The 10539-nt window shown below is 38.4% G+C and overlaps 1 protein-coding gene across 2 annotated transcripts; it reads left to right on the top strand.

The window, feature by feature from the left end:
• The first annotated feature begins 235 nt into the window (after positions 1–235).
• Positions 236–7957, top strand: LOC127483196 (interleukin-8-like). 2 transcript variants are annotated; one of them, XM_051819709.2, is made up of 5 exons: positions 236–753; positions 1402–1531; positions 3636–3789; positions 5165–5248; positions 7182–7957. In XM_051819709.2, exons 1-4 carry the CDS (start codon positions 693–695, stop codon positions 5204–5206), a joined length of 387 nt encoding a protein of 128 aa, XP_051675669.1. In that variant the 5' UTR covers positions 236–692; the 3' UTR covers positions 5207–5248; positions 7182–7957. The 2 variants fall into 2 exon arrangements, with proteins under 2 accessions (XP_051675669.1, XP_051675670.1); XM_051819710.2 differs by lacking the exon at positions 3636–3789 and having other exon boundaries at positions 483–753.
• Positions 7958–10539: the final 2582 nt, after the last annotated feature.

The following is a 10539-nucleotide window of genomic DNA, read 5'->3' as shown; positions in this document are numbered from 1 at the left end:
CTGTTTCAGAAAAAAAAAACAAAAAACAAAAAACTAAAGCTCACAGTTCACTGTTACTTAGTACAGCTTCTGGCCTATGGAACCGGCCACCTTCAAACCATGAGTAAACTGTAGTTTGCTATTCTGGACATGACAAAATTTATCATCTGAACTCCAATTTTTGATAGCTTATTTTTGCTCTAAGTATAGTTTCAGCCTGGCAAATTCTATTAAGACCTTAATGGGATTATGCGAAATAGGTACAAAAGCCAAAAGCAAATATTGACTGAGGAAAAATAATCTTAAATCACTTGAATTCCCTCCTTTGTGCAAACATGGTCTTTATATAAATGCACAGATGCTCACATGACTCATGTCTGTGTTACCACTAACTGCAACTGGCGCTGAACCCATCCCTTCACAGTTATGCAGTTTCACTCCCAGGAAATAATACATTGATTTCTTTATTCATCAAGCCGTTTCATTCTGCCTCACGCCTGCCAGTTAAAAGAGAGTTTGGAAACCAAGCCTAGCTTCCTTATTGGCTCATAAGGGGCAAGCATGCCACTCTATAAACTGTACCTTTCATTCTTCAATCAGGAGTGCAAATGCAATAAGAGCAACCAAAACCCCTCAAGTTTATAGAGAGCACGTAGTAGTGTGCTGTACTGCTGATTCCACCATCTACACCAGGGTCAAGATCAAGGTCAGACATGGCTTTAGGGAGTTCACCAGCACCCCTCCTGCTAGCTGCCCTTGTCCTGGGCATCTTTGGTAAGTCAGCTGTGGCTTTCATCTTTTCTTTCGGGGCACCAGAAAATTTTAGCACAGATCCCACATCTTACAAGTTTATATATGGCAATAAGGAGAATGCAAAAACTGTATAATTAAACCCTGAAATGAGATATGTTTAGATGGTACACAAAGAATTTCTTGGTGACTCAAATGAAAACATGTGTTTAAGTTTCTGCAAACATCTGGCTGTATGAATCTGTGCTTTTCTTATTAGAGATGCTAGCAAAAGCATGACTGCAAAGAGGTTTGGGGGCTTATTTTGGTGGGGTAAGGCAGATGGAAACTGCTGTTTTCATTTGATAAAGTTCACACGTTTTCTCTATGTTTACAACTTTTCATGGAAGGGAATCAAGTTGATTTTACCATTAAATGTGTTATCTCATTGATCATGCATGGTTTTAAGCAATGAATTACTGGTCTATTGCACCTACAATTAAGTGTTCATTGATCATAATAACAGCATATGATTAGGGCTGAATGATAGTCTCCCTAAGTGTTTCTGTCAGTACTGAATTTGTGAGTCCAGTTGAGTATCTTACTGCACTAATTTCAGATTTCTAGTAAAGATTAGTACAATGTGGCTGTCTTTGTCCTCACTGAGGATTTTTATATCCTTTTCTCATGCAGCTGATTTCTATGAATCTCAAGAATTGCGATGTCAGTGTATTCAGATATATTCCAATTTTATTTCTCCAAAATTGATTAAAAATGTCCAGATGATACCTTCAGGTCCTTACTGCAGCACAAAAGAAGTCATGTAAGTAGTGAGGGGGTATTGAAGACACCAGCACTGGGCTTGGCAACATGTGCTTACAAAATGTGCAAGACAGACCAGGGCTCCAGGACTTATTCTTGCACAATATGGGAAGGAGCTTGTCAGTCTGTGTGCTCTTATGTCAGAAAATTTCATACATCCTTTGCAAAAAGAAAAAAATGTGTTTCAAAGGGAGACATAGTGCATGAGATATTCTGAGTGGACTTGACTGTGAAGTCAGTTGACATGGACAACGAGCTGTGATACACAGTCCTTAGAAAGGATGTGTGGATAATTAATTATCTTCAAATCTCTCTAGTATACATTTGAGTATATGAGAAGTGCAATATGGGCCAATGGCACTAGTGATCACTTCAGAGACATCAGCCAAAAAAAAAAAAAAAACCAAACAAACAAACAAAAAAACAGAGCTTAGAGATAGTAGGGATCACTTTTACATTTCTTTAAAACTTTTTAAAATTATGAACTATATTGCATATACTGTTTCAGTTGTTCATTGCTAGGTAACAAATCCCCACAATTTAATGACTTAAAATCCTATTCATTTTCTTGCAATGCTGTCAGTCAGCAGCCTGGGTGGTTGGGCTGAGTTCTTTGCTTGGGGCTTCAAAAAGCAAATCAAGGTGTCAGTTGAGTTGATGTCTCATCCAGAGGCTCCAGGGAGGAATCCACTTCCAGCCAGGGATTGATAGAATTCAGTTATTGGCAGTTATAGGACTCAAGTCCCCAGATTCTTGCCGGGGTCACTGTCGAAGTTTAGAGACTTCTGTCAGGGCTTTCCACATGGATCCTTCTATGTAAGCGGTGAATGATGTGCTGTGCACTCAACCAATCTCACCGTTCAACTCTCACTTCCTCCTGTACCACAGATAACCTAGGATCAGGCATTTAACCTAGTAGCTAAGATACTCATGTGCCCTGTCAGAATGCCTGGGTCCGATTCTCAGCTCTAGTTCTCAATTCCAGCTTCCTATCAGTGCAGACCCTGGTAGGCAGCAGGTGATGGCTTGAGTAGCTGATTGTCTGCTACCAACAAGGGAGATTTGGATTTAGTTTCCAGCTCCTGACTTCAGTTTTGGCCCAGCTCTAGCTGTTGTGGACATTTGGGAAGTGAACCAGCAGATGGGATCATAGGAGAGTTTTCCTAGGAATAATTTGCTATGCTTAGGTTTGGACATCTTCAGTTTTGCTAGACAATGCCAAATTGTGTTCCAGAGTAACTGTAGCAATTGACACTTCTTCCTGCATACATACCAGCCAGTACTGCTGCTGTGAATATCACGGGTATGTAATGGTATCACATTGTTCTTTGAGTTTTCATTCTTGTATTAATAGTTAGATATGTTTTCATATGTTTGTTAGCATTTGTGTTCCTTATTTTGTGAATTCATATTCATTTCTTTGGCTCCTTTTCCTATTTAGATAGTGTTTTTCCCCATGGACTCACAGGTGCTCATTATGTATTCTGGATATAAATTATATTAATCCCAAGTCAGTTTTATGGATAGAAATGCTCATATTTCAATTTGTGGCTCAATTTTTATATTGATATAGTGTCTTCTGTGAACTTAGTGTAGTGTCTTCTGTGAAGTACAGTTTAGCTGTATTTTAGTCTAGTAGTATACTCTTTTCTAGTGAGCACTTTTTGTATCTTATTTCAAAAAATACTTCATTCATTGAATTCAGAAAAACGTTCTTCTACATTATCTTCTGAAGTTTTTATAGTTTTTCCTTTATGTTAAATACCTGAATCTGTTTGGAATTGAATTTTGTATATGATGTGGAATTACCCTCTTCCACTTTATTTTTTCATTTGAGCCATAAATTGTTCCAGTACTGTTTATTCAAATATCATCATTTTCCCATTGATCTACAATGTAACCTCTTTAGTTTTTTGAACAAAGTATTTTATTCATTTAAAAGAAAGAGAGGGAAAGAGAAATCTTCCATTGACTGGTTCACTCCCCAAACATCCACAACCGCCAGAGCTGGGCCAGGCAGAAGCAGGGAGCCTAAAAACTCCACCCAGGCCACCCGTGTGTGTGGCAGAAAGCCAAGTATTTGTGCTATCATTGCTGCCTCCCAGGGTATGTCTTATCAGGAATCTGGACCGGGAAGCAGAGCTTGGACTGGAACCCAGGCACTCCAATCTGGAACGTGGACATCTCAAGCAGCAGCCTAACTTCTGTATCAAGTGCCAGCCACTGCAATGCCACTTCTGCCATAAATTGGATTCCCCTGTAAGTGGAGGCATAGTTCTGCTCTGCCACATTGATGAATCTGTCTATACCTATAGTTAGTCTTCATAATTAACATTTTATAATCATTCTTAGCATCTGGAATGGCAAATCCCTGCACCTTCTTCAGGAGTGGCTTGTCTCTTCTTAGACGTCTACTCTTCCTGTTCATCATATAAGCTTCTTATAGATTTGTACTAGGATAAATGATAATTTTTGAATGAAATTTCTTTAAAATTATAGATTAACTTTGGAATTATTGACATCTTTATGGTGTTTAGCTTTCCATTTCAAAAATAGAAACTAGCTCCCAATTTATTGAGACTTTCTTTAATGTTCTTAAAGTTTTATACTTTTCTCCATAAGCAAAGTTTTATACTTTGCTCCATACATATTTTTTATTATTCAAAAATACTCTATTTCTAGTTACTTATACTACTTATGCCATTATAAAAGACTTCTTTATAAAATCCTTTATAAAGTAACATCTCAGTTGCTATTTTTTAGAAGAAATCTTGTATGTGTTTTGTAGCCACAAATATTCCACTCAGGCCACATTATCTGGGAGAAATGGCAGTTTAATTTCCTCTTTTGCAAAGCTTATGCCTTGTATTTATCTTTGTAAATTTTGTACAGATAACTATGTTGACAGTATACCTCCTTTTCTTCTTTTCAAGTTTTCACCATTATGCGTAATGTTTTGTAGCTATCCTCCATTGGGAATATGCTAAGAATTTATAGCTGTATTATTTCTTTTCATAATTGGATACTAAATTATGTCATCTTCCTAAACTCTGCGATGCACTCTTCTCACTCAGATTATGGTAAGATGGCCAAGTCTTGGTGCAATGGATTTCAGAGTGTTCCTGAAAAGTGGTGGAGTTTGTGAATCTGTGGAGCAGAGTCGAAAGCTACATAGTTAATTTTGATAAGCAGTTTAGGCTCTCTGTGCCCAATAATTGATAAGGATTTAATGAGATCCTAAAAGGTAATAGAATTAACAGAAATCTAACAATGAAGAACACACAATAGACGACTGACAATCTTTAGCCTGGAAGGTATGCTTATATAGATTTCCCAGAGTCTAACGTTATACCGTGTATCCCTGAAGTCCAACATGTTTGCTGATTAGTTGAGACTTCAAAAGGATCTAAACAATGATATTCTTTAATTTATCTAAAAATTGGTTTTGCCCACTGATATGACTGAAATTCATATTCTAATAATATAATTAATGTAGCTTGAAAAAATCAAAGTGTTTATTTTAAGCGTATATTAACATATCATTTCTAGGCATTTGAAATTCTAATGAGTATATTTAATTCATTATTAAATTGAGCATGTCTGTTATTTGACCAAAATGCTCTTTTCTTTTCAGAGTGACATTGAAAGATGGGAGATTAATTTGTTTGGATCCTGAGGCTGAATGGGTGATGACGCTTATCAAAAACACTGGGGACAGGTACAATTAAAGCCAATATGATACTCATATTCCCTTTTTTACTTTTAATGAAAGATATATATTTAGAAACAAAATGTATACAGACTGTGCTACAAATAGGAATGAAAGTACAACAAGATTAGAATAAGTCTATTCCAGAGACTCCAGGAGTATTCCCCAGTCATTAGCATTAACATTAGCACCTGCCGGGAACTTGCTAGAAACACAGGTTTGCAGGTTTCCCCTCAGATGTACTGAACCAGGGACTCTGGGGATGGGCTCAAACACCTGTGTGGTAGCCAGTCCTCTAACTGATCCTCATGCTCTCTCAACTTGGAGAACAATTATTTCACATTTTTAAAGAATGTTTATTTATCTGTTTGAGAGGTAGACAGACAGAGAGAGCCCCATTGGCTGGTTCACTCCTCAAATGCCCACAATGATGGGGACTGGTCCAGACCAAATCCGGGAGCTGGGGACAGAATTTAGGCATCTCATGATGGTGGCAAGAACTGAATTGCTTGAGGTACCAGCACTGCCTCTGAGGGACTACATTAACAGGAATCTGGAGTTAGGAGCCAGAACTGGAGTCGGTGGTCAAGCCCAGGCACTCCAATCTGGTACCTGGGTGCCTTAACCACTAAACCAAAACCCCACCCCACACTTCCTATTTGAAATGCTATTCAAGTTGACCTGTGTTACAAATATCCCCATTGAACACAAAAGTGACATAAGATGGCTTGATTGCTAGCCTCTCACTTCTGCGGAGAAACTTGGTAGGCAAGAGATCCATTTGCTAAAAGATATTTTAAGTAAAATAGTCTTCCACTTTGAAAATAAAAATATCCATTTATTTTGGGTACAGCATTTCTAGAAATGAAGTTCCAAATGAGATTTGTGATTTTATAGATGAAGAAAGGATGATGAGCACAAGGAACAGTAATAGGAGTGTATTTGATTTAACCCCTGGAAACATATGTCTTCTGGATTTTCAAGACATAACATTTAGTAAAACCGGAGAGGCAGCAAGTCAGAAAAAAACACATTCTGGATTTTTTCCTAACTGCAAAATGAGAAGGAAAAATTAAGGAGATTTAGAGCTTATGTTTCACCCATAGGTCACCTTTGTGGGAGAGCAGTGTAATGGGATAAGAGCTTGGGTTTTTAAGTCTCATAACTGTGGCTTATTGCCTCAGATCTATAAGCTGTAAATCTTGTCATTCTGTATAATTCACATAACACTTAGGATTTACAGCTTTCCTTTGTTCTTACTTTGCCTATTTTGGGAGAAGTGGAGATAATACACATAAAGTGCTGAGTTATGACTATTATCAATTTTCAACTCACCAAAAATGGATTTATTCTTTTTTAAGATTTATTTATTTATCTGAAAGTCAGAGTTACAGAGGAGAGGCAGAGAGAGAGATCTTTGTCCACTTGTTCACTCTCCAAATGACCACAATGGTCAGGGCTGGGCAAGGCCAAAGCCAGGAGCCAAGAGCTTTTTCTAGGTCTCCTATATGGGTACAAGGGTCCAAGGACTTGGGCCATCCTCAATTGCTTTCCCAGATATATTAGCAGGGAGCTGGATTGGATGTAGAGCATCCAGGAAATGAACTGTTGCCCATATGAGATGCTGGTGTCACAGGAAGCAACTTAACCTACTATGCCACAACACTTGGATTTATTTTTGAGTTTAGTTTTTGTTTTTTAAAAAGGAATCTTACAGGTCCTATTGGGGAATGAATGAGCAAATTAAAGATCTCTCTCTCCCTCTCTCCTTCCCTCTCTCTTTCTCCCTCTGTAACTCTGCCTTTCAAATATACATATATATATATATATATATATATATATATATATACATATATTTGTGAGTTATTTTTTACAAGGGGGCTCCTTGTGGGTGGGTCTTCCAGTGTGCAGGTATTTACATATCACTTTGCTTGTGTTGCAGGGCACCCAACTGATGGCACACAAAGGACATCACATCCAGTGGATAACAAGCACCCGTTGTTAGCATGGTGAACAGGGACATCCTCCAGAGTGTTCTCTGGGTGTGGCACCACTTTTGTGCTAATTTAGAACTAGAGTGAACTGCTTTCTCTACTCCTTCTGGAAACCTATACACTGTTTTTAGGTAGAGGGTTGGCCACTTGTGAGAGGATTAGTGGAAAGTGAGGTGATGGATCTTTCATCACTGAGGATAAACCCCACACCTCTTACTGAAGTTGACAGGTTTCACTGCAGACTCAACTCAATATCTTGCTGGATCCCACCCCCTCACTGCTGTATCCACCATCCTTCCTCACGACTCCAGCACGTGATCTATCCACCGCATACTTTCAGATTGCATTTAATGACATTATATGACTTTTAAAAGTTAATTTATGGGGGCCAATGTGGTGGCATAGCAGACTAAACTTCTGCCCGCCATTCTACCATCCCATATGAGTACTTTGGTTCAAGTCCTGGTGGTTCCACTTCCAATCCAGCTCCCTGCCAATGTGCCTGGGAAACTAGCAGAGGATAGCCCAAGTGCTTGGGCACCTGCCACCCGTGCGGGAAACTCAGGAGAAGCTCTTGGCTCCTGGTTTTGGCCTGACCTAGCCCTGGCAATATGGCATTTTGGGGAGTGAACCAACAGATGGAAGATATCTCTCTCTCTCTCTCTGCCCCTTTATGTCTCTGTAACTCTCTTTCAAATAAATAAAATAAATCTTTAAAAACTCATTTATCACCAGCATAGTTTCTTGACTACTCAGCATTTTGAGTTCCAAAGGCATTAACATCCACCCCATTTTAGGCACCCCACACCCTTAGATCTCAATATAAATCAGGATTGCTTTATTCCCAGTGTTCAAAATTTAAAAATTTCTGGGGGCAGGCATGGTGACGTAGTGGATAAAGCTGCCACCTACAATGCTGGCATCTCATATGGGAATCGGTTCATGTCCTGGATGTTCTACTTTCAATCCAGCTCCCAGCTAATGGCCTGAAAAAAGCAATGGAAGATGGCCTAAGTGCCTGGGCCTCTGCCACTCATGTGGGAGACCCTGATGAAGTTCCTGGCTCCTGATTTTAGTCTGCTCCAGCCGTAACCATTGCAGCCATCTAGGGAGCAAACCAACAGATGGAATGTCTCTGTTTCTCCCTCTCTCTCTGTAGCTCTAACTTTCAAATAAGTAAATAAATCTTTTAAAAAAGAATTGAAATATTTATCTCAGAGGAATTTTAAACATTATATAATCTAAAATAAAATTGTATTTAAGGAATAACTGTCATAACTTTTAAGAATTTGGTTTTTAAGGAAAGCAAACCTGATAGATAATACCAGTTGAGAGTGTGAGTGATCCTGTCGCAAAAAATGACCTAAATGAAAAATCTCTGTGAGTGAGATCCTGGTGGAAAGAAGGGGCCATCAAAGAAGGAGGTACCTTTCTCTGAAGGGAGGAGAGAACTTCCACTTTGAATATGGCCTTGTCTAAATAAGGTCAGAGTTTATGAACTCAAGAGGCTTCCATAGCCTTGGCAGCCTTGGGTGATTGCTGACATCATAAATAAGAGTGTCAATTGTTAAATCAACAACAGGAGTCATTGTGCACTTGCTACTCATGTAGGCCCTCTGTCCTTAATGTGTTGTACTATGAGAATTAACGTAAAACTAGTCTTCAAACAGTACTTTATACTTTGTGTGTATCTTTGTGGGTGCAAACTGTTGAAATCTTTACTTAGTATAGAGTCGATCTTCTGTATATAAAGATAACTAAAAATGAATCCTAATGAAGAACGGGATGGGAGAGGGAATAGGAGTGGGAGATGGGATGGTTTCTGGGTGGGAGGGTGGTTATGGGGGAAAGAACCACTATAATCCAAAAGTAGTACTTTTGAAATTTATATTTATTAAATAAAAGTTTTCTAAAAAAAAAAGAGAGAGTATGTGGGTGATCAAGTGAAGAAGCTGTGGATTTATGTAGGAGAAGGCAGGAAGGATCATCAAGACCATCCAGACCCAGAGAGGAACATGAGGATGTGCTCCAGAAAGATGATAAGGAAAACAATGAGCTAAGCTTTTTCTCAAACATCTAACTTCTTCCTGCTAGAATTTCTGCATACATAAGCACCATCAAATATTAAGTGTTAATTTTTTTGCCATTTCTAGAGAAAAAATGTGTTACATGAACAATGTTCCTTTGGAGACAAAACAAGGATGCTGTTTCAGAAAGGAACTGTCACAGGACTGGAGCCCTAAGGACTTTCCTCTGACCTTCTCTGTGGACTTTCCTCTTTCTTCCAACCTGAAGTTTCTCTTTTTCTCTCTGGTTCTCTGATCCTGATGGCAAAGCATCCATAACTTGCTGACTTGCTTTCCCTAAGGTTCAATTTCCAGTTCCCTGCATAGAAGATCTTGCTGAAGAAAAGATCATATTGATCCAGGTATCTACACAGGTCTAACCAATTGCCAAAAGACTGTGGTTACAGGGTGTGAGCAGGTTTATATGAGGAAGGAAACCATTTTCAGAAAGTGATACTTTTTTCACTATGCAAAGGGACTCCAAGTATCCTATCATTGCATATGTGTGTTCACACACACCGGAGCAGAAATCCAAAGGCAGATACATGGAAAACACATTTCCTTAGAGGAAACTATTGGTCTTTAGAGAGGAGATATGCAAATATTTAAGGGGGAGTAGGCAAAAAAGAACAGACATTTGACATCTATGATTCTGAGCAAGTAGCTGAATTTTATACTCAGTTGTAAATGTGAAAACTAGGCAAAACAAAACAAAACAGCAACATCCCTTTCAGAATTATTGAGAGGAAATAGTAACTTTTTTAAAAGAGCAGTTTTCCAACAACATTGCCTTCTTCCTTTGAGTCTCCCTAACAAAGTCGTGATCACTTAAAAGGAGATAATAAAATTGAAGTTGCTTTGAAAGTAAGCATGTAAAACCACAAAGTGTTGTTATTATTATTAAAATTGACAAGTCACTTCTTAATTAGTTCTTTGAAACCCATTTTATGGTGCCTGTTCACATTTTCTTTCCCACTATTTTATTTAGAACACATCACTAAAGTGCTGAAAACAGGTGGAAACTTTCATTGCTATATCATGATACAAATGATAATCATATTATCCTAACAATTATCTTTGAAATTAAAGTCCATGAAAGAACTATCTCAAGACTGTAAGTACAGGACCAAGAGTATTTTAGCATATAAAATTCCAAATTTCAAGAGAGAGGCATCTAGTTGATGATATGTGAGAGATGCACCTGCTCATGTCTCCCATGAACAGAAGAGTAGGAATACGC

Source organism: Oryctolagus cuniculus, chromosome 8, assembly GCF_964237555.1.
Source record: "Oryctolagus cuniculus chromosome 8, mOryCun1.1, whole genome shotgun sequence".
NCBI lineage: Eukaryota > Metazoa > Chordata > Mammalia > Lagomorpha > Leporidae > Oryctolagus > Oryctolagus cuniculus.
This window is presented reverse-complemented; position numbering and strand designations above follow the sequence as displayed.

What these genes read in the sequence shown, in the direction of transcription:
- LOC127483196 (XM_051819709.2), top strand. Translation starts at nt 693, where the DNA reads ATGGCTTTAGGGAGTTCACCAGCACCCCTCCTGCTAGCTGCCCTTGTC. An exon ending in CCTTGTCCTGGGCATCTTTG is followed by an intron (nt 754 to 1,401) that starts GTAAGTCAGCTG and finishes TTTCTCATGCAG; the next exon opens with CTGATTTCTATGAATCTCAA. An exon ending in TGCAGCACAAAAGAAGTCAT is followed by an intron (nt 1,532 to 3,635) that starts GTAAGTAGTGAG and finishes GCTGCCTCCCAG; the next exon opens with GGTATGTCTTATCAGGAATC.